This window comes from Gracilinanus agilis, chromosome 4 (assembly GCF_016433145.1).
Source record: "Gracilinanus agilis isolate LMUSP501 chromosome 4, AgileGrace, whole genome shotgun sequence".
Lineage (NCBI taxonomy): Eukaryota > Metazoa > Chordata > Mammalia > Didelphimorphia > Didelphidae > Gracilinanus > Gracilinanus agilis.
Genome location: NC_058133.1, coordinates 27,125,409 through 27,150,110, shown reverse-complemented (window position 1 = coordinate 27,150,110; position 24,702 = coordinate 27,125,409). Strand labels below are relative to the sequence as shown.

The 24,702-nt window shown below is 40.7% G+C and overlaps 1 protein-coding gene across 2 annotated transcripts in view; it reads right to left on the bottom strand.

Annotated features, from left to right (window-relative positions):
* NRDC (nardilysin convertase) overlaps positions 1–24,702 on the bottom strand; it is an 85,316-nt gene that overhangs the window by 25,497 nt on the left and 35,117 nt on the right. For both annotated transcript variants that reach the window (XM_044676458.1, XM_044676457.1), the window contains 7 exons: positions 22,082–22,204; positions 20,464–20,521; positions 12,865–12,938; positions 9,294–9,363; positions 7,505–7,582; positions 4,598–4,718; positions 4,459–4,517 (listed from right to left, as the gene is read on the bottom strand). In XM_044676458.1, coding sequence (XP_044532393.1) covers positions 4,459–4,517; positions 4,598–4,718; positions 7,505–7,582; positions 9,294–9,363; positions 12,865–12,938; positions 20,464–20,521; positions 22,082–22,204 — 583 coding nt within the window. The remainder of the gene's footprint in view (positions 1–4,458; positions 4,518–4,597; positions 4,719–7,504; positions 7,583–9,293; positions 9,364–12,864; positions 12,939–20,463; positions 20,522–22,081; positions 22,205–24,702) is intronic.

Sequence of the window (24,702 nt, the reverse complement as noted above, 5' to 3'; positions counted from 1 at the left end):
GGGCGCGGGGGGGGGGGTTGAAGGGGAAAGAGGAGCATGAATCATGTAACCATGTTAAAAATGAATATTAATAAATGTTAAAAAAAAAAAAAAACAAGAGGGACACACACACACACACACCTCAACTCCCCTTCAATCAATTCCTCATCCTCCCCAGACAACTTCTGTCTTAGAAAAACTATTTTCTGTCTCCCATATTGAACCTTTAGGATTCTGACTTTTCTTACTCCTAGCTGATCATTAACAGGTCCCATAAACTCTCTATTGAAATGGGTAGAAAAGAAAGGAGATGCAAATGAGTCTTATTTTACACCTACTACGTGCCAGACACTATGCTAAGCACTTTACAAATACCATCTGAGACTCATAACAGCCCTGTGAGGTAGGTGCTAGAATTATCATCCTTACTTAACTGTTGAGGAAACTGCAGCAAACAAAGGTGAAGTCCATGACCAGGGTCACTCAACTAATAAAGTGTCTGGGATTGGATTTAAACTCAACTCTTTCTGACTCCAGACCCAGTGCTCCAGACATTATGGCACCTCCTAGCAGGTTAATGTATTGATGTCTTCTTCCATATTCCCATTTCCATCATTTTAGTTTTTACATTTAATTTTTTACTGTCACCTCCCAGAATATTATCCTTACCTAACAGGTTTTCCTGCCTCACCTTTTCTCCAAATACTTCTAGACTTGTCTTCCTCATTTATGGTCCTGGTCATGCCAGGCTGCTACTCAAAACTCTTCAATGGCTCTTGGTTAAAATTTATCTCATGTCTCTCCTCAAAAAAGTTATTCAGTCTTCTGACCATCCAACTTAATATCTCCAAGTCTGTTACAGGGCTCTTTTCCTCAAGGTAGTATGGTTTTAAACTTCAAAATCACCTGTGATTCCTCCTTCGCCCTTACCCACCAACATTCAACTAGCTGCCAAGTCTTGTCCAATCCATTCTCCCATTCCAATAGTGCTCCCATCACCACCCTCCTAATTCAGGCTCCCATTACCTTGACTTACTTAGCCAACAGGGAAAGTATCCTCAAATTGGTCTAGTCTCATCCTTACAATTTTTCTTTTCTTTCTGGCGCCTGACAGATAACAGGAACTGTCTCTAAAAATGTTTATTTCTACCTCCCCTGCCAAACACAACACTATAATCATGGTACTCAAAAGTCTTCAGGAGCTCTTCAGTGCTTACCAAACAAAATGCAAATTCACTAGCCTGGAACTCAAGACCCTCCTCTCCCCATCTGGCTTCAAACTCTTCTCTCCATACATTTTGCCAACAAAAAAAGGACTAGTAGATCTTCCCCAGTCTTCTCCTGGTCCCCAGTGATGCCTTTGAGTATCATTCCCCTATACCTACAATAGCTCTTCCCAAAATTTCTATTAAAATCCTTCTTCCCTCTCTAAAGGTCCAGCTCAAGCCATCCCATCATTAAGTTTTCTCAGGCCCCATTCCCTCAGGTATAATCATTGGTCCTTAGTCAAATTTCTTGTGATATTCTAGTTGGAACTCTCCAAGCGGCTATAGATAGTATAGTCAGCAGAGTGCTAGACTTGAATTTAGGGAGACCCAAGTTCAAGTTCAGATACTTACTAGCCGTGAGACAGTTTTAGTCTCATTTTCCTCTCATCTATACAATGAGGATAATCATAGCCTCTCTTTCCCAGGGACACTGTGAGGATCAAAATGAAAAAGCCTATATATAGTGCTTGGCAAACCTCAAAGCACTAGTGATAATTACTAGCCATTAAAGCATCTTCCCACCTCATCTCTCCATCAGCTCTCTCACCTCTCCTTATCTATGGAGAAGCTCATTTCCTATAGCCTGCCTAGAAACATAGCCAGAGTTTTACCATCTTTAAAAAAACCATGACTTAATCCTACCACTCTCCACACCCTTCATATCAGCATTATCTCATCTCCTTTTTTCACAAAGACCTACAAAAAAAGCTATCTACTTTCTTACCTCCCACTCCTTTTTCAGTCCCCTTTGTTCTTACCACCAAAAAGGAAACCATTCTCTCCTACATCACCAGTGATTTCTTTATTACTATATCTAATGATTTTTTTCTCATCCACACCTATCTTAAGAATATAAATACAGATGGTATAGGGCAGTGTTGGTGAAGTATTTGCATGCATGCCAAACCGGCACAGGGGAAGCTGCTCTTTTCCCCTCTTCCCAGGGACATTTTTTGCATGTCCCACCCCTCTGTCCAGTTGCCCAAAGCAAGCACTTCCACCCTCCATTCTCTAGGGTAATGCAGGGGGTTCACAGGCAGCTTGAAGTTGCAATTTGGGCACAAGAACTTGAAAAATCTTCACCAATGCTGGTAGGGGCTAGAGAGCTGGACTTTGAATCAAGAAGATTTGAGTTTGATGCTGTCTCAGACCCCCAAGTGCTGTGTGATCCTGGACAAGTTACTTACCTGCTCTCAGTCTCCATTTCTTCATTTGAAAAATGAGGATAATCAAAGCATCAACCTCATGAGGCTTTTGTGAGGATCAAATGAGACTATGAAGTGCTTGGAGAGACTCAAAGGAGCATGTGAGATGACAAACCTTCCAAACTATTTAAATGTTAGCTGTTACTGTCGTGACAATGAGGATTATTAACTTCTCCAGAGTAGAGCACACTACTGACAACCTCTTCCTTCCTCCCTAGACTTTCCATGACATTGCTGTGTTCTCCTCCTCTTTCTCCTGCCCGACCAATCCTTTTGGATTCCTCCTCACCCATATCCTGAAACCACTGAGCATGAGGATTCCTAACAGCTCCATCCTAGGGTCTGTCCTCTCTCCTCTCCACGAGCTCAATAGCTCCCATAAATTCTCAGCAGATGACTCCCAAGCCTATACATCCAAACCCAATCACTTTCTTGACTTCCTGGCCTCCATCACCATCTCAGCATGTACGAAAAAGAGAATGCATTATCTCCCTCTAAATCTTCCTCAGCTTCCCTTGAGGACTTCACTGCCAGCCTCTCAGCTAAAGAGATTCACACACCCTAAGTCATGAACAAACCTTATTTATTTCTAATGTGTCTGCTTCCTCAACAAGTCTCACAGTTATGTCCCACCCACTCTGGCTCAGGCACCATTCAGTTCTCACCTGAGAACTCTCAAGGCCACCATTCTCTCCAAATCATCCTTCATACAGCTACTACAATTATATTCCTAAAGTCCAGAAGTGACTATGTCTCTCTCCTGCTCAAGAAGTAGCAGCAGCAGCTTGCTTTTCTTTCTTTCTTTTTAAAATCCTTACCTTCTCTCTTGGAATCAATACTGAATATTGGTTCCAAGGTAGAAGGAAAGTAAGGGCTCAGCAACTGGAGTTAAGTGACTAGACCAGGGTCACAGAGCTAGAGAGTGTTTGAGGCCAAGTTTGAATCTAGGACCTTCCATCTCTTATTCTGACTTTCTATTATCCACTGAGCCACTTAGCTATACCTCCCTTTTATTTCTACAAGAATAAAACTTCCTTGGTCTAGTCTTTAAAGTCATTCCCAATCAAACTCTGAGCTAAAAGCATATCTCTCCAGACACATTGGGACTTCTTGCTATCCTTAGCACTTAAAATTCTTCTGTCATACATGTTAAAACCAGTGGAAATGAGCGTTGGCCGGGGGGGGGGGGGGGTGTGTGTGAAGGGGAAAGTAAAAACATGAATCATGTAACCATGGAAAATTTTTCTAAAACAAATAAAATACTTAAATCAAAATAAAATTCTTTTGTCCTGTCTGTGCAGGCTGAATCCACTGCCTAGAATGCTCCCATCTCTTAGAACCCCTAGTCCATGCACCACCTCTTGCTAGACTATGCCTTTTGTTAGTTGATATAGAGGATAGAGAAAGACATGAGCAAGCATTGGACCAGATGAGGAATAACCAAAGTTCAAATTATCAACAAAGCTTCACTGAGCACCTACTCTGGACTAGGTCTCTTTTACACACAGTGGATAGAGACACAAAAGGGAATCAAGCCCTGTCCACCAAGTGATTTCCGAATGGCAACAGGGGAACATTCAGGAAGCAGTGAAAAGACAGAAAGCTGCTCAGCACTCAGATTTAGAAGCCAACTACAGTGAGGTAAGTGACAGAAGCAGCTACAGAGTGGCTGAGGTGAACAATGGAAGAACAAAGCCTGGGAGGACCGTAATACTGACAGCAGGAGACATCCACCTGTCAAGACTCTGGACAAGTGGTGCCCCTGAAAAGAAGAAAAAAGAACAACTCCAGAATGACTGGGGCCAATAGTCCACCAATGAGAGCTTTCGATCTACAAGGGTCTCTATTACCTACTGCTTGGTACCTCTACAATGGGGCATCTGCTACTGGGTATACCCATTACTCTGTATTCACTGCTCGGTAACTCGACAAGGGTATGCCCATTGTTGGGTACCTCCCACCTCTCATAAGGCAATTCCTGTATCCTTCTGAGAACTACTTATTACCTTTTATCAGGTCCTAGTTGCTGTAGCATTTTTAAATACTGGAACACAGTATGAGCAACCTAAAAACAAAATATCTGATGAGTCTTTTTGAATATGATGATAGACAACAGAAAACATTTTGACAATAAAAACTTTTTACCTCATTGAAGTGTTCATAACCTTCATCAGTCAATGTAATAGATATACTGAACACTGAATATGTAGAATTTTGCTCAAATCCCGTCTCACCATTCCCACCAAATAATGCAAGAGCCCAGCACCTACAGATAAAACAATTTATATTCCAGAAATAGTAACTTGTGACATTACATACCAGCTAGCTGAAATACTTCTAGGTCTAATTAGGAAATCATAGCTGTTCATAAAAGAATGAAAGGTAGAGTGGAGAGAAAGCTAGTCTTGGGGTCAGGAAGATCTGGTCCTAGTCCCATTTCTAGCCCATAATGTCAGTGTGACCCAGATCAAGCCACTCTACCCCTCCCCCTCTAGATGTCCCAACAATTTTCTAAAAGGATCTATTTCATAGAACTTGTCCACTTGCTTTGTTAGAGAGCGACCTACACCGAAGAATGTATGAGCCCAGGGCTAAATAAATGCATAATAAAGGGAAACCAATGTATATCAATTTGTAAACAAAGCAATACAATGGTCTCCAAGACTGACTTCTAAAATCTGCGATCACAAGGCTATTTGAACATAAAAAGTCTGTGGTAAATTCTAAATCAAACTAAAATCTAAATGTGAAGCAATCATATTCACTTCCAAAAAGGAAGACATTAACCTCCCTGACACAACCAAAGCAGTCCTATTTGAATGGCCTGAGCATACAATGTCGAGAGAGGACTGAGATGGCACTACTCCCCCAAATGAGTGATAATTCATTGTATTCTCACACTTCCCCAGGGAAGAGCAACACTTCAGTTAGTGTCGTTAACTCTGGGTTAGCCTATTTTCCAGAAGGATAAAGGCTAATCATGTAAGTACCCAGTCTCTGGGTTTCAGACTTATGAAAATTCAAAAATCTACTAAACATTTCCCTACCTAGATACTAGTGTACCAAATGGAAACAATGGCTGATGACTCTGGTTCCTTACTTGGAGCATTTGTGATTCTAGGTTATAGACAGAGCAGGACAATCCCAAGAATTTCCTGAATCTGGTGTTGAGTGGGGATGAACCTGGACTGTCCTGTAGAAGAGCCCCAAAAGATACCTGATGCCAGCCTATATCCTTCTATCTGCTGCACCTCCCTCCCTGACAGCAGACACCGTGGGATCTTCCCAGGCAGCTGCAAAGCCCTGCTTTCCTGGAGCATCTATTACAAAAGCCCAGGCTCCCTATAAAGCAGTCCTATACTAAGAGGCTTTTGGCATTCTTGTTGGTAAGCTGCTCTGAGCTTCCAAAAAGCTGAAGCCCATAGCCCTCACTTCATCATCAGGGCCCATCTCAGTCTTTTCCTATGGCCCAAACTAATCTTTGCTCCCATCTGCATGAAATGACAGCTCCGAAAATCAAGGACCATTGCATACCAACAGGACCAAACAGACATTTTCTTGGGTTAGGCAGCACGACCATCTTAAGAGCATTCAGGATACTGCAACTAAAATCCATTATGCCCAGTTGAAGTCGGACAACCACAGGCATACACAGAAGTTTGAAGGGAGGGTTTTTTTTACCTCTTCTAGGTTTCTTGGTTAGTGACTGCTAGATTTGCTGGGGTTCTAGATACCTGAAGTTTATAAGGTTTACTGTGCTATCTCCAGCTTAGAGATGAGGAAAAGGGCAAAAAGATTACCCCTGCTGGCATTAGCATGTCCCCTTTGTGAGACATGGAGGCTTGGCCCTCGGCCCTCTAATCACCTTGGAGTGGAGCCTGGGGATGTTTTTGAGAAACTCAGTGTTTTACAGTCAAAATAAGCCCATGAACCATTATACTTCTTCTGCAACCTAATATCAATTTAAATGTGTCCAAGGAAGGAGAGATGAATATAAATGACTAAATCTTTAGAAATCCATGGATTCTTCCCAGTTTTCTTTCTAGTAACACTAATCAAGTACACAGAGTCACAGTTTATTGGAGCTCAATGTATCCTTTTAAAAAATATTCCCAGTCCTTCTGTCTGGAGATACTCTTTGTATATTTTACACTGGGTATAATTTCAATAGTTCAATTCTGATTCTACAATATTACAATGGATTTATAAGGAACAAAAAAGAAAAAGGAACACAAATTACTTTTTGCCAAAATTCATTTAAATAGGATTTGTTCTACAAAGATAGTCCAAACATGAAGGTAAATAAAATTTTCCTTTCATTGATGTTGCACTGTGCTTGCCTAATAAAGTTATTACTAAACAGGTAGATGGTTTTAACTGAAAAAAAAAAAAACAAAAAAAAAACAAAAAAAAAAAAACAATGGACTGAGATTCAGAGGACCTAGATAGTCCAACCTGTGCCACTTACAAAATCCTTAGCCCAAGAAAGAGCAAGGAATGAATGGCCAAAGTGGACAGTTTATCAAGGTGCCTACAGAGACTCATCTGGACACCTCAAAGAATCTGTTCTGTTCTTCATATGTGGGACAACCCAAAGCCCTGGATATTAGTCATGGGATCTAAAGACTGAAGCTGAGCTCTAACACTGCTCACACCTCTCTGATCTACAGTAAATCACTCAACCCCCTCTCAGTTCTCCAATAAATGGATTAGTCTAGATGACCTCTAAGGACCTTCCAATCTTTAAGTCCTGTGAGCCTATAAGCCCTTATTTTAACTCGTTAACCTTATTTTTGGGTAAATCTTTATTCATTACACAATCAATTTACTTACTAGCAAGGTATAAGTTAATTCTTAGCTGGGTCTACCCCCTTCCTGGCTGGTCCTAGGATCTCTGATTTTCCATTTCTTTATTAAATGAGATATTTATATCTTAGCACAGTGCCTGGCACAGAGTAGGTGCTATATTAACACATTCCCTTCCCTTCCTTCCCCACTCCCTCCTATTTCAAGAACCACTCCAAAAGACAAGAGAGTTAACAGAGTACTCACTTCTTCCTAAGAAACGACAGGATGCTGCCTTTGCCTTCATGTCCCACTAGCCAGGAGATATAATGAAGTGGTTTCACCCTTAAGGAGACAAACATCCACCAATACATATTATGGAGATTAACATTGCAAATCAATTCAGAAAGCAAGGATTTACTATACACATACTTCTGAAAACTAGCTCCAACATTAAGAAAAATTTGGGAATATAATTGAAAATGCACTTTTGTCAGTGCAAGATTAATTTACATGAGTAGTATCAACACACACAGAAGAAGACTTCATTTGTAGCTGAAATCATGAGAAGAGAATTCAAATTCCAAATTTGACAACTTTCATGGCAATTTTATCTAAAAGGTAACATTTCTAGGAGGATGTCACTTGTATGATATTTACAAAATTCTACAAATGTGTCACATGCAGTGAGATGGAATGAAAGTACTGGCCTGAAAAATCAGGAAATCCAGAAGGTTTGAGATTCAGCTCAGCCAGTAAAAAGGACCCCATTGTGCCCTGCCTACTCAAGAGATGGTATGAGAATAAATTGAAAGAAACACAAAAGCCCTCAAAGAAGTCTAATGTATGTGGTTATTACGTGTTTTCGGATATCTGATTCTCCACAAAACTAGGTATGTATGTAAAGCAACACCTGAACATCACACCAACTTTTCCAATTGACTTTCATTCAACCATAGAAAAATACTGGCTCCAAGTTTTAATTCTCCCTCAAAAAATGCCTGCTAGAATAGTGGTTGTGGCCACATGTTGACTGGCCACAAATTAACATTATCTATGTTGTGTTGCATGTTTACTTATATTTTCCAGTTACATTTTAACCTGGTTGGAGCCACACAAGGAAGTTTTGCTGGTGACCTGGGAGTCTGACACCTCTAGGCTATATAGCATTCCAGCTATAAAACATCTAGGGTAAGTAGAATAAGATCACTTACACAATCTCTGTAAGAAAGGCCTGCACTAACCAAATGAGGCCAATACATGACCTCTGTAGGAGTTCTTAAAAGCACATTTAACTGGGGCAGGCAGGTGGGCTTAGTAGATGGAGAGCCTGGCCTGGAGATAAGAGATCCTAGGTTCAAATCTAGCCTCAGCCACTTCCTAGCTGTGTGATCCTGGATCAGTCACTTAGCCCCCATTGCCTCTCCTTTACACCCTCCCTTTTGCCTTGGAACTGATATTGGGCAGAACCAATACTCTTAAAGACAGAAAGGTATGATAAAGGAAAAAAAAAAAACACGTAACTAGATTCTAGAGTTTAGTATAACATCATGGAAGATTCTTACTCTCTTCAACTTCACAGAAGCTACTTCTGTGTCTCTCCCAAAATTAACTAGCTAATCATAAATGCTCACACAAAACAAATAGCCCGAGTTACCCAAGTACAGAAGTTCAATCTCTTCCCTTTCTGGGCTCCACAGGCCCAGAAAGAGGCTGCAATAAACAGTGTAGAGAGCTTCCTACCTGCAGGTTGGTTCTCTGGCACATCGACATTCATCTGAGTAAGTTAATGAGCTTAACAGGTGCCAGTTTTAAGGCTTCTGACACAATAGAACCATATTTCTCTCCTAACACCAATGAATATTAAGCAGGAATAGTTAAAAGGCTGCAGATAGGAAGAGCTGAGGTCAACAGCTACAAGGGGCCTCACAACTTCCCACCTGGAGCTGGCGTGACATTCAGGAAGTCAAGGCTCCAAAGGCAAGAAAGGAAAACCATCCCCCTCAACCAATCATCACTCAGAAGTGAAGAGCACACCCACAATTTTCAACCTTACCTGTAATGCTGCTGCTGGGGAGGAAGAGCCCATGTGATGGTCAAAGCATGCACCTTCCTGATAGGAACCACTAAATGGGAAGAGATTTTTCAAAAGAAGATACATGTATGTTATTCCAAAGACCTTGACTCTTTTTAATAGTGTGACTACATTATAAAAATGAACAAGTTTTAAAAGACTTACAAACTCTAACCAACATAACAGATGCACCAAAAGGCTAGAGATGAAATCTATTATACACTTCCCAATAGAGAGATAATAAATTCAGTTTACAGAGAACAGCACAGAATTTTTGGAGTTAACCAATGTGAATATCACTTGCATTAAACATATTGTTACAAGATAATAGGTTTGGTTTTTGTTTTTGTTTTTGTTTTGGGGGGGAGGGAATAAATGCTACTTAATAGAAAATAATAAAGTATATTTTTAAAAATCATCTTTCTCTTCTTAGAATCAATACTAAGTACTGGTTCCAGGGCAGAAAAGTACTCAGGGTTAGGCAATTGGGGTTAAGTGATTTACCCAGGATTACAAAACTAGGAAGTATCTGAGGCTGGACTTAAAACCAGGACCTCCTGTCTCTAGGCCTGGATCTCTTTCCACTGAGCCAACTAACTGTCCCTAAAATGTAATTTTTTAAAGTGTTGAATTTATGGCAAGTGATATCTTATTGTTAAAACAAATTCATCTATTATCTATAAAAATGTTAGATATAATTTAATTTTATGTTACTGGAGCAATATTCCACTTATACTTCTAGCAAATTACAGTTTAATTTCTTTTCCTGGGTCAAGTAATGGTGTGCAAGGAATATATTAACATGGAATCTGGTAAGTGAAGGGGTTAAAGAAAACATGAAAACATGGATTAGCAGAAAATATGTTCACAGTAGAAACAGCCAGTAAGAGGGGAATGGCTAGGAATATGTGAGAAATGGGAGAAATGAAGAACATATTTATAATCTTCCACTAAAAGTGCCATCCTGCACCCCCAGTGCTCCCTTGTGGCTTGGACACAGGTCTGGGTTTTTAAAGATCAAGCTAATGGAACACAGGGCTCAGCTGGGGCCTGCAGGAAGGTGGAAGGGAAAAGAGAAGCCAGGGGACACTATACAAGCACTCTGAGCTAAGGACAAAAAGGCACAGGGAAACCACCTAATTTAAGTGTCAAAGAATTCTCTTGGTGCTGGTAGAGTAAAGAACTCCACCATTACCTGTAGCTTTTTTGCAGGAGGAATCATGCTGACCATATTAAGGTGAGAAGTACAAAATGCACATGTAAAGACAGACAGGATGAGAAGAGCATTTTATTCCATACATAATAAATTCCAGCCCAAAAGTCACAATATAAAAATTAAGAAAAGAACTTCATAGCTCCCAATCATTATTGGAATAATGTCTGGGAAAAGATGAGGGAGGAGAGGGAAGTACTTTTTTGAACATGAAATCCTACAATTTCCTGGGGTTAGGAGTAGTGACTACCAGTTTGTTCTCCAAACTAATAGCAGAAAGTTGTTTGGGTTAATGAAGTAGATTCAATTAAAACAATAAAGGGAATTAAGACAGCATTCTGTAACAAAAAATTGCTTTCTTTCATTTTTTGGTTTGGGATTAGTCAAAACTGGGTAGTTCAATTTGACTCTAAAGGGATTTAAGGGATTTTCAATGAATTTAAATAGGGTTTATTTAAGTCTAGAGATCTGATATCCAAGAGAGAAAAAAAATGCAAAGGGAACTGACACAAATTCCTAAGAGAGTCTCCAACAGGTAAATGACCAAAAGGATATGAACTGATTTCAAGAAAAGAAATCTAGTAATCTAAGAAATGTGAATGTTCAAACTGAGAAGAACTCACCTCACCTCAAATCAATTGGCAACATTAAAAAAGGCTCCCATCCTGGAGAGCTGTGGGGACACAGCAAGGCTCTCCCCCCCCCCTCGGTAGTGGGAGTCAGACCTCTGGCTGGCTAGCATTTTTGGAAAACAATTTGGAGTTACACGAGAAGAGGGTCGAAATTCTTCAGACTGATTAAACAAGAAACTGTTCGTGCCTTCTGACTCAGCAATCCTGCACTTGGGTTTATATTGCAGGAAGACCTGTCTGCACAAAATACTTCTGGCAGTGCTATCTGGAATGGGAAACATTATACTGAGAGCAGATCTAGGGTGTGGAGTTTTGTTTTTATCTATCATTGTATTCCAGTGCTTAGCACAGTGCCTGGCATACAGTAGGTCCTTAAATAAATGCCTGAGTTGCATACTGACTTGAAAAAAAATCGGAAGCAAACAATTTACTCAATAGCTGAGAAACAGAGATTATAATGGACCTGAAATTCAAATCTAGACTCAGAAATTCACTAGTTATTGATCCTGAGCAAGTTATTCAACCTGAGTCTGCCTCAGTTTCTCCATCTATAAAAAGGGGATAATAAAGTACCTATCTCCCAAAGTCGTGGTAAGGATCAAATGTAAAAATATCTGTATCTTTCTAAATTTTAAAGTTTTATTTATGTAAATACTCATAGGAATAGTAGTAATATAGCTAAGCAAATTGTTTTATATTGAATGTAGCGATACGTGAATATGAAGAATTCAGAGAAACATGAGAAAGAAGACTTATCTGAACTGAGGCACAATGAGAAAACAGAAGCAAAACAATATGCATAACTACAACAATGAAAACTTTATAAAGATTCTAATAAAGTCAATGAACAATGATGCTAAAAAGCGACAACATACACTTCCTCTCTTTTAACCCCTCAAGTGTTGGTTAAAAAGGGAAGAATGTTTTGTCTAAAACAAACTAGAGACCATCTAAGTGACAGGAGAATTCACCTATTTGGGGACTTTTACTGAGTTGTGGGTAAGGGCTTTGTCTGATACCTAGAATAAACTATCAGTCCATAACACACATTTTAACAAGGATGGGAAGAGTTAGAGTTACATAAATGAGTGTTTCACATTCAGGAGGGGGGGTTTTCTGATCAATTTCCTTCATTCATGTGACATGCAGACAATTTGAGAGCATCTGCTGGTGGCAGGCTAAGTCAGCATCAAAGGAAACATGTGGCACCAATTTCCAAAGGGCAAAGAGAGGGCCTGACTAAGACTTGGTACTATAGACCTAGTTCAGGCAGAGGAAAATAAGAGGGAAGTGAGAAAGTCCATGCTAACAAGAAAACAGCCAAGTATCTAAACAAGCCAACAAAGAAAACAGTTCTTTTCCCTTGTGTTTATAATTGATAAAGTTCATTTCAACACATCAGACAAAGCCCCAAAAGTCACAAATTTCACAGAAAACAGCTAGAGAAGCAGAGAGAGAAAGAGTGTATTTGTGAAATGCTAGCTATGGGCCAGGCACTCTACAATGTAAGGTCAAGAAGGGGAACAAGAAAACAAAAGAGCAAATAAGGGCTGCCCAGCTACTGTGGCAGCAGAACCCCAGAGCTGCTCAGCCAGTTAGCAGAGGCAGGTGCCTCTAGTCAGTGCTGCGTTTTAATGCCATGCAATTCTCATTTGCATAAAAGACCTTATAGAAGTTTGAAAGTACACGCTAAAGGAATTTCACAAACCTCTGTACAATTTGTTAAACGCTGGTGTGTCAAATGGATCCGTTAAATGGCCAAAATTTGGCTTAGGCAACCCACTGAAAAAGAAAACAAATCTTTTTTGAGTTTAGTGGCAAAAAAAGTCTTTCTAAACCAAAGGTTCTTAACCTGTTTTGTGTCCTGGATCCCCATGGGGAGTCAATCTGATGAAGTCTATGGACATCTTCTCAGAATCACATTTTTAAATGCATAAAATACATAGGATCACAAAGGAAAATGATTATATCAAAATACACATCAAAATATTTAATTTTTCTTTAAGTTAAAAGACCCCAGATTAAGAAGTCCTATTCTACACAATTACTTCCAAGAAGGTCTACCTGGCCCTTGGCTACCTTGTATACTACACACACAAAGGTGAAAAGAATGTCTCATCTATTCTCAATTGTATAACAATTCCTGGGTCGTCCTATCAACAAGACCTCCGGGCCCAACCCCCCTCACCACTTTAAAATTACTAAGAAAGCAATGAGGCACATGATGAGTATTTCTTCATCTAATGGCTACTGTTCACGTTCTACCTAAAGGCCAACAAAGCTTTCTTCTTGAAAGTTGCTCAAGAATTATCCCCACTTGTAGATATTGAGACAGCCTCAAAATGATCTGCCCATGTTCACTAAGCAACTAAACTTTGGAGCCAACATGAAATGAGGGTCCAAGTCAACACTCTGCATGACTAAACTATTTCCCCCCAAACTCCTTCCAACCATTTTCTACTCTCTTCCTAGACTAAGTAACTCAGAGGAAGAAAGAACACCTATCTTACCATGCTGACTCAAAAGAAATTACCTCCCTTTTCAGGATTTACACTTCCTTATCTGTCAAAAAAAAAAAAAAAAAAAAAAAAAAAAAAAAAAAAAAAAAAGAAAGAAAGAAAGAAAGAAAGAAAGAAAGAAAGAAAGAAAAGGAGGGGATGGGGGGACTAACTAAATGATTTTTAACAATCCCTTCTGGGGCCCCCAAAATGGGATAGGGGGCCAAAAAACTGGAATAATTAGGAAACATCTCTTGGAATAAATTTTGAATGTTATAAGGTCTAGAGGTGGAGGTCTATAGAGGTGGAGGGAATCATAGCTCATGATTTGTGATTCTAACTTTCTAGGAAAATTTTCTTTCTTAAAAAAAAAAAAGACAGGGCAGCTAAGTAGCTCAGTGGATTGAGAGTCAGGCCTAGAGAGAGGAGGTCCTAGGTTCAAATCTGGCCTCAGACACTTCCCAGATGTGTGACCCTGGGCAAGTCACTTGCCCATTGCCTACCCTTACCACTCTTCTACCTAGGAGCCAATACACAGAAGTTAAGGGTTTAAAATTAAAAAAAAATTTTAAATTAAAATTAAAAAAAAAAAAAGACAAACCCTTACTTTCTGTCTTAGGTGGAAGAGTGACAAAGGCTAGGTAATTAGGGCTAAGTGACTTGCCCAGGGTCATACAACTAGGAATAAGGCCAGATTTAAACCCAGCACCTCCCATCTGCAGGCCTGGATTTCCATTCATTGAATCACCTAGCTGCCCCACAAAATTTTCTTTCAACAAAAATTTTTGAACCTCTACTATATGTAAGGGTCTGTGCTATATATTATAGGAAAGCACAAAGATGTCATGGAATGGTTCCTGTCCTCCAGCAGCTCATTCCAATATAGATTCTGAGAAGGGAGATAACTTACTTTTAACTTCAGTTTCCTCATCTACAAAATGGGAATAATATACTTAATTCAAAAGTTGGCACCTCAAATGAGGGTGAAGATGTGAAAATGGGATTAACTCTCCCCTGCCCACTTTTAGATTTAATCACCAGAAGCATATACACCCCCCCCCCCACATTTCCTTAAGTGAGGGCAGGTCCACACCCACGTGCTAAAGTGGGTGATAACTCAGAAAGGAATGACTGCCCCCCAGGGCTGTCTTGAGAAAATTCTAAAACTGCAACTGGTCCCCATAAAGTGGAAGGAAGGCACAGGAAGTGATGCAAAGAAGGGTCTTTAAAAGTAGTTACAACTTCCTGTGACCAGCTTCTTTCTCCTGCTTACTTGGCCTTGGAGGAGGAGTTCTAGCTTGGGACCTCAGACTGTTTCTGGTAAGACTGCTCTTGGGATTTTCCCTTTGGACTACCACGTGGGTAAGTGAAAAAGCTGACCTTCCTTTCCTGATTTCCGGAGAGATTAACACCAGATAGGCCTCTCTCTCTTGGAGGCCAAGTGGGTGATACCAAATCTACCTCTGGGCCCTCTGACTGGGTTTCTGGAGCCTTGCCAGAGCAAAGCCAGGGGCCAGAACAGATATCTAGCTTGTTAAGCTAGATTTCTTTCTCTTGCCTTTCTCATTTCTCTACCTTACTCTTTCCCTCTATTTTGTAAATAAATATTGTTAAAAAGTCATTTGACTTGAGATATATTAATTTCAGTGACCACATTTCTCTTATATTTAGGCCAACTTTAATTTTTTAACCCTTACAATTGGTAAAGTGCTTTTTGAGAGGTAAAAAATAAGCTGCTAACATCATCATTAGTATTCTTATAATCAATAATAGCCATGAAGCAGCCAAGTTAACCCTGGGTGCCTCATGATGGGATCTTTACAGGTTCCTGGGTCCCTAGAAACATAAGGTATAGGAGCCACTTTGCAGAGTCCTAGCAGAACTGACCAGGGGCACCAAAATATCTCCTCAGGATACTGCCTTTGCTTAGAGAATGCAATCTCACTTTGGTACTTTTCCCACATGATTTCTTACACCCTTCAAAGGTTTCTAACAAAGCGGAAGTCAGTTTAGCATAGCTTCCAGTATTTTTCCAAGACATCTCCTTGGGGCATCTCAAACCATGCCTCACCAGAAGAGGTACCCCCTGAGGCTCTTGAAGAGAATACCCAGGCAGACCCCACCAACCTAGAGCCTAGTGACGTCCTATCTACCAGTCCAATATGGCAAGACTCATCATCAAGAGGACCATGATCACCAGGACAAGAATTTTTTTAAACTACAATTGAGGATGCCTCCTCTAAAGTTCAAGGAGCCTAGATATTAACTGGGGGAGGGAATGCCAAATGGATGAAATGAGAAATGTTTTGCAATACCTCAGTTTCCCAATCATGTTACTAATAATTAGTGGCAACCTGAATTGAGGTACAACTAGTAAGTCAGACATTATTCTAAATCAATCTGACAGGCAATCCTTGGGGTCATTTTCTTCTCATAATTTGAAAGACTATGTTAGATTTTCAACACAAGAAAAAGCTTACTGTTTACCCACTAGAGAAAAAGGATTTCTCTTATTTTCCAGAATCTCCCTTCATAATTCTGTTAACTTTGGGATATTTTTTATTTATTGGAATCCACACTCCAAAAACATTCTAAGAATTCCTTTTGAAAAAAGATAGGGTTTGATTTGGAAGGAGAGAAATCATCATCTCCACAATGTCTTTGGCCTCTGCCCCCTCCTTTTTATTCTCCTTAACTACTCATTACCACGGTTTTGTTCACTGTCTTCTTCCCTTTATACTCCCTTCTTCAATGCATTGTGTACAAATTGCCAGGCTGCCTGCCTTTACCAGATACATCCTCTACTCAAAGCTTTTCAAGGGGAAAGAAAGGGGGCGGAGAACAAACATTTATTAAGCGCCTACTATATGCCAGGGACTGTGCTAAGCACTTTACAAATATTTTCTTTTATTTTTACAAGTACCTTAGGAAGTATATGCTACTATTATCTCCATTTTACTGCCTCCGGGGCAAGGGCAGTCCTAAGAAAAACGTCTGTTATGATTGGACAAGTAAACTAAGAGGAGGCCACAGGAAGTGACAAAAAGAGGCCCCTTTAAAAAGAGACCTCAGTTAGCTGGGCTCAGCTTCTGGTTTGCTAACAGGACTTGAAGGAGCTCTGAAGCTGGTGGGAATGTTCTTAAATCTTTCCTTTGGAAATTCCTCATGGTGAGTGTAAAGACTGAATCTTCCTGAACTTCTCTTAAGTAACTTCCCTTTCAAAGAGACTCTATGACTGAAGCTTTTGCTTCATTCACCTCGGGGCCTCTGGCCCTCTGAGTTTGGATTTCCCTAGGCTGATCTACCTGGATTAAACTAGGGGATTGGAGCAAATTACCTACTGTGTTAGATTACTTATCCTATCGTATCCTCTCTCTTATTTCCTTATTTCTACTTCCCATTCTCATTTGTAAATAAATTTTCCATAAAAGGCATTTTAACTTGAGGTTATCCTTTAATTGGGGATTGATAATTGTTCAATCCCCTGGCGACCAAACCTTTTAATATTTACCAATCAAAACCCCTTTTTATCCATTACATTACAGTTGAGGAAACTGAGGCAGAGTTTTAAGTGACTTGCCCAAGGTGCCACAGCTAAGAAGTGTCTGGAGGCCACATTTGAAATTAGATCTTCCAAAGACTCTGAGCAGCTATGTGGTACAATGGATAGAGTTCTGAGACTGGAATCAAGAAGAATCATCTTACTGAGTTCAAATCTAACCAGACACATACTTGTTGTCTGATCCTGACCCTATTGGCCTTAATTTACTCATCTATAACATGAGCTAGAGAAGGAAATGGCAAACCATTTGAGTATCTTTGCCAGGAAAACCCCTAATAGAGTCATGAAGTTGCACAGGACTGAAATAGCTGAACGCCTTCTCGACTTCAGGCCCAGCACTCTTGTGCACAATAGTACCATACAGGCCTTTTCCAAGACTCTACTGCCTAGCCCTACAGGAAGTCTTTCCCTTTCTCTCTCAATTCTAGTGCCTTCCTTCTGGTGATTATTTCAAATGTATCCTGTATGTAGTTGTTTACAAATGGTCTCTACCATTATACTATGAGCTCTTTAATAGCAAAGACTTGCCTTAAAATTTAATATTTACTGAGTGACTGACAATCGCAATACCTGACCTGCATGTTTATGGTCTCCCCACTTGCTGCCAATCAACCTTTCTAACTTTAAACTGTCCTCTCTCCACACCCTGGAGGAACCAGCCCAGCTGGTCCTACCTGCCCAGATATAGCCCATATTCCACCTCAGGGCCCCAGGGGACTCTCTCCATTCCCCACCCCCTTCCCTCCTTTCCTCCAAGACTCAGAGCTCTTTGAATGCCAGTTCCTTAAGGAAGCTGACCTCCTCCATCAAACCCAAAATTCCCCTTCCCTTCCCAACTCTACCAAAGCAAAGTTGTCTTTATGTTATCTAAAGTCCCACTACTGCACTTTGCACTCCCCTTTAGACTACACAGGTCATTCCAAGAAGAGCCTCTCTTCTGGGCATGTGTCTCTGGCCCATGATCTCTCTCTGATCAGGACAAAAAATTAATCCTTTTTTAACTGCCTGCACAACAATCCTGCAAATACACACTAAAAGCTATGGCTGGCAGTAGAGCTTCCCCAGGCTTCTTCATCAAAATCATAGAAATGAGATGCTGCCTCAGTGGAACAACAGTGTTCCCAACTCGGTGTCTCAGCAGTCACAGACACAGACACACACACACACACTCTCAAAGAGGGGACCTTGACTTGCCAGTCACCTGGAAACATCATGTCACTGCCCCTGACCTTCACCCATATCTGCTTCATACCTGATACTAGGCTACAGTCCAGGATGTGGACAAAGGCTGCTAGGAACTTGCTCCACATGACTTCAATAAATAAATAAATATATAATATTAAGCACCTACTAAATACTAGACACACTGTGATAGGTACTAGGGCTACAAATGCAAAAGTGAGGTGGTCCCTGCCTCCTAAGGACCCAACATGATCACAGATCAGTAAATGCAGGATATATATAAAACATAAACAAAAGGTCTGGAAAGGCAAAAGAATCCAGAAAGGACTCTAAGGCAGTCACTGGTCTGGGCCTTAAAAGGAGCCAGAAGTTCTCAGAGGCAGAGAACTCCAGGCCACAGAGGAAAACGATGAGATATTGTGTCCTGAGAAAATCAAGGGACCAAAATTTGGCTGCAGTACAGAAGGCAGGAAGGAGAGTAATACCAAGACACTCTATGTTTGTTCTTTGCTTCAATGATAATAAGCCTAGAAAGGTAGGAGGAGCCAGATGAGTTCCTATTTTGTACCATAAGCAAGAGGGAGACACTGGAGCTTCTTGAGCAGGACAGTGACATGGTCATGCCTTCACTTAAAGAATCTCAATTTGGGGGGCAGCTAAATAGAACACCACACCTGGAGTTGGGAAGACCTGGGTTCAACTCTGGCCTCAGATACTTCCTCGATGTTTGACCCTGGGCAAGTCACTTAACCCCCATGGCCTAGTCCTTATGGCTCCTCTGCCTTGGAACTAATACTGATTCTAAGACAGAAAAGTAAGGGTTAAAAAATAGATAGAGATAGACAGATAGACAGATAAATAGGTAAGAATATCAATTAGGTAGCTAGTTGTATAGAAAATAGATTGGAAAGGGGAGAAATTGAAAGCAGATCAATTAAAAAACTAGAACAGTACAGGTGGGAGGTGATGAGGGTCTGAACTTCCTTTGTGGGACCCCCAACCTTTACTTTGTAAGTCACACCCACCAAACTGCAATCAGAAGCTGCTAAAATCCCCAATCCCAAATCCTGAAGGGTGAGTGCTAACTGGAAGAACTCTTATCTGCTGAAGGAGATTCTGAAATGCCACAATGGAATCCCCAACACAGCTCAATTTACAACAATGTTATAGTGTTCAGGTTCTATAGCACTATTTGCAAATATTGCTTTCATAGTTCAATTGCAATATTACTGAACACATTTTTAAAAGTATGTTCTAAAATAATAATAGCTCTACTCTGCTAATCATATTTTTAAAAACTCTAGGCAGCCTGGCTACCCAACCATCAGTTCTAAAATTATTTCTATGAGAAAACATATTCTTAGTGTCAAGTCAATAATTGACTAAAAACAAAATAGGAAGACAACCAACCCACTTGTAAGCTGCAGATGCCTGTGTATGTGTGACAAACACACAGACACACATACACATATAACCATTTGGTAACTTGCTTATCACTAGATACATACAGTACAGGAGTTACTATTTAGTCCCCAGGCCAAGAAAAACACCCACACAGCCAAACAAATCTCCATGTGAGCAGTCATTCTTTTCCAGCAACAGAACTCTGAACTTTGGGGGCTCTGGGTTCTCCAGCTGGGCACTCCTTGCAAGTGTTGCAACCCATTCTGAGCAATGCTTGGCCTTGTTCTCCCATCAATCCTTCACAAAGGCACCCCAGAATACAATGGGCCTTCCTTGAATATTCTTGACATCATGTGGATATCAGAAAAGCAGGCAAGCTGTTCCTCAGTTATCTCTTGTTTTTGTCAAATGCCTCATAGTGAAAACAGAAATAAACACTACAAAAACAAGATGAGACCTTTTTTTTATGAATAAGCAGTAATGATTCCCAATTTACAAATATTGTTCTATAAGTCTCACGCCTAGAAAAGGTCTTGGCCTAAGGATATATATCCTAAGCAGTTTATCAAGCCTGAGTCCTGGCTTCCTCCTAAGAAATGAGGGTTGGCAGGGATTGGATTAAATGATTTTTCGGTTCTAAATAGCAAGAGAAATCTCTTACTTGTTTGGGATGTTGGAGAAGATTTCCGTCACCCACTTTTCCAAGGTATCAAGTGTTTCTGGAAGGAAGGAAGGAAGAAAAAGAACTTAAAATGCAATCTTATTTATTCAAGGTAACAGATTACCTGTGGGGACATATGGAGGGAACATGGATTTGGAGTCAGAGAACTTGGGCTTAAGTCTCAGCTTTCCTACCAACTTGTTAAGGGATCCCGGACAAGCGGCAACCTCTCTAGGCATCCGCTTCCTGCCTTCTCCATAAAATGAGAAGCTGCCAACTGGAATAGGGAGGTGAGGAAAGGAGTGCAAGCCCTCAGATACCATCTGGGTGCTGATCCAGCTTCATCTCCAAGGTCTGATCAGACTCACTATCTTAGATAGTCCTGAACAATAATAAGCCTTCTAACTCTAGCAGAGTTGGCCCAGCTGAACAAACTAGGAAAACCTTGCTCTAAAAAGTCTGGATTGGTTGAAGGAAGACCAAGGGAGAATACATTCTGCCAGAAATCAACAAAAAGCTACTTTTTTTCTTCCAGGAGAATTTCAGAGAGAATAAATGCCCACATCCTAAGAGACTGCCAATTTCATACCAAACAAGTCTTAATGGCCAACAGGAAACCTAAGCATGGCAATCCTAGTAGAATTCCTAGGAGGAAGGACTAGTAGTTCAAGAGGGAATCAAGTTTTTTCCTCTAGCCTGGGGCTCAGAAAGATTTAGATAAGTCTAGGCAATGGCCATAGAAAAGCCACAACCTCTCCAGGGGTCAGTTTCCTCCACTATAAAATAAGGAAGTTAAACTAGAGAATGATTTCTAAAGATTCATGCTAGCTCTAAAATTCTGTGATTCGAGACACTTCATCTGCCAAAGTTTGTCCAAAACAAAAAGCTGTCCCTGCCTGACCTCATTTCACCCTATTCTTTCTTTTTCTCCTAAATGGCTCAGCACTAAATGACTCCATTTGTTCCACATTAATTCATAATATTCAAAGCACCTTCATGCTGTCTGTTTTACCTAGTACATTCTTGTCAGTTCCAGGGAGAATAGCTACTCACCTTCTACTCACATTAGAGACAAGAGATAGGCATAAAACCATGGCTGCAGCCTTTACTAGTAGTGAACCAAAACCCCCCAAACAACCCTATAACTGAGCTCAGGCATATTAAGCCAGAAATGATGAGAGCTGAATGGCAATATGCAACTGGAGCTGCGCAAAGCCATCAGAGAGGTCAAGAGAACAACGGCTGAAACTTCATGGATATTTGGGGAGGGCATGAGACAGTGTCTGCTATTCTGAGGGGCTGCTGGATTCTAATCATGTTAGCTCTGCCAGTCTACTCCTCAGAGACATCAGATGGTCAAGGTCACACAGGCTCAGTAAAGGTCTCCTGAACAGTGCTTAGAGACAGCTTAGCAAATACCATTTCCCCTATTTCACTAATATCTAGTCTAACAGGAGACACATCTATAACCAATGCAGGGATATAGATGGACTGATCCTATGGACTGTTTCTTAGGAGTGATGCTCATGAAGCTGCTCCAAGTCAATCAGATGGTCACCACCTTCCCACTGTCCTCTTGCAATTCATCCTGAAGCTAGCAAAGCTGGCATCTTCTTACCTTTTGACTGCACTACTAAGGTCATGTAATGCGCAGAGTAATAATGCAGCCAGAATTCTCGAAGTCTGCCATGGGTGTCAATATTATTCCTTTTCGGCTCATGTTTGAGGGTCTCTGCGTTCCCTGGGAAAGACAAAAGAATCAATTCAGGAACAACAGACAGCTAAGATACTAACCCCAACCTGATTTGTTCTGATTCTTCAGGAACCCAAAGAAATATCATACTCAAATAACTGTGCTGCACTTAAGCAGTCTAATAAAGGAACTGCGAAATCAAATATTCAGAGCTACTCATTACTGTCAATAGCATAATCAAGCACCTAAGCTGCAATGTTTTCTGTTGCTCTATGACAAATTTACATCCAAATGGCCTGCCTCTGAACCCAATCAAGTATTGATGGGGCATCTAAAACCCAGGTAAAACTATGTGACACTGTGTCACAAGTATAACTGGAAAGGTCTTTTTGGTCCTCAAATAACTAAACCCCTCTGAATGAGTCAGAACCACACCCACTTTAAGCCATAAGACATTCTACAGGGAAGATTCCTCCCCACAGGCTCTCTCTGAGATGCCCTCAAGTGACCCTGAGTTCTCCACAGATCTGCCAACAGTAAGGTCTGACAGTTCCCAAGACCAAGTGGAAAAACTCCAGGAAGAAGAGAACAAACCAGGGTCAGCCTGAACTCAGTAGAGTGCCTACCAGAACACACTTAATTAAAAAGGAATTAAATCAATTAGAGAAATGCAAATCAAAACAACTCTGAGGTACCACCTCACACCCAGTAGGCCTGCTAAAATGTCAGCAGGGTAGAGTAATGAATGCTGGAGGGGATGTGGCAAAATTGGGACATTAATGCATTGCTGGTGGAGTTGTGAACTGATCCAACCATTCTGGATGGCAATTTGGAACTATGCCCAAAGAGCGATAAAAGAATGCCTGCCCTTTGATCCAGCCATACCACTGCTGGGTTTGTACCCCAAAGAGGTCATAGATAAACAGACTTGTACGAAAATATTTATAGCCGTGCTTTTTGTGGTGGCAAAAAACTGGAAAACAAAGGGATGCCCTTTCAATTGGGGAATGGCTGAACAAATTGTGGTATATGTTGGTGATGGAATACTATTGTGCTCAAAGGAATAATAAACTGGAGCAATTCCATGTGAACTGGAAAGACCTCCAGGAATTGATGCAGAGTGAAAGGAGCAGAGCCAGGAGAACACTGTACACAAGAGACTGATACACTGTGGTAAAATTGAATGTAATGGACCTCTGTACCAGCAGCAATGCAATGACCCAGGACAATTCTGAGGGATTTATGGAAAAGACGCTACCCACATTTAGAGGAAGAACTGCAGGAGTAGAAACACAGAAGAAAAACAACTGCTTGAACACATGGGTTGATGCAAACATAATTGGGGATGTAGACCCAAAAGGACCACACCAATGCAACTATCAATAATATGTAAATAAGTCTTGATTGATCACGCATGTTAAAATCAGTGGAAATACACGTTGGATATGGGGGGGGGGGAGTGAAGGGGAAAGTAAAAACAAGAATCCATGTAACCATGGAAAATGTTTCTAACAAAAATAAAATATTTTTAAAAAAGGAATTAAATCCATTCTTCTTCCTATTTCCTTTCTCTTCTGGTCACATCTATCTGACAAACAAGTTAAAGGACTTATGAACATAATTGACCAAGTTGTGGGGGGAAGGACGGATAAGAAAATATTTCAATTAAATTGACCTAGCAGAGTGTTTGGTTTGGGTTGTCTATTTGTTTTTTGGTTTGGAAGCTGGGTTTGTTTTTTTGGTTTTCTTTAGTGTCTCACCACAAAGGCAGGTCACTCCTTAAATATATAATCAGATATGGCAGTGCTTCCTTTAAGTACTTAGACCCAGAGCACCCATAAGCAGATCAAAAAACCCAACACTCTTCTACTTCCAGCTGCTGCCCCCAGGGCACATGTTCTGAAGCACTTAAAGGTGGCCCCAGAGACAAGCTACTTCTAGAATAGTGATTCCCAAAGTGGGCGCCACCACTCCCTGGTGGGTGCTGCAGCGATCCAGGGAAGTGGTGATGGCCACTGGTGCATTTGGGGGTGCTGAATAACTGTAAGGGGGCAGTGATAGTATGTGACAGGGGGTGCTAAGTAATATTTTTTCTGGAAAGGGGGCACTAGGCCAAAAAAGTTGGGGAACCACTGTTCTAGACTATAAAAGGTACTATTTTGTTTATCAACAGGATAAAGAAAAATCCTAACTATCTCTCAGATAACAGAAATGAATTTTCATTCATTGTTTAAAAGTAGTGATGGGCAAACTTTTTAAAGAGGGGCCCCAAAGGAAAGGAAATGTTCATCTGTCAGTCTGTTTCTAAGGCAACTCTTGATGTTTCATTGTATTGTATCCTACTCATTGTATTCGTCAGATTAGAAATAATGTCTGGCTGCTAGATAGAACATTTCAGGGGGCCGCATCTGGCCAGCAGGCAGGCCATAGTTTGGCCATCACTGTTTAAAAGAAACCACAGAGCCAATCTAGCAAAAGTATTCCTAGAGCGAAAAAATTACTCAATTTCTTTTCAGTGGAAATATATGACAAGCTCCAGGGCAGGA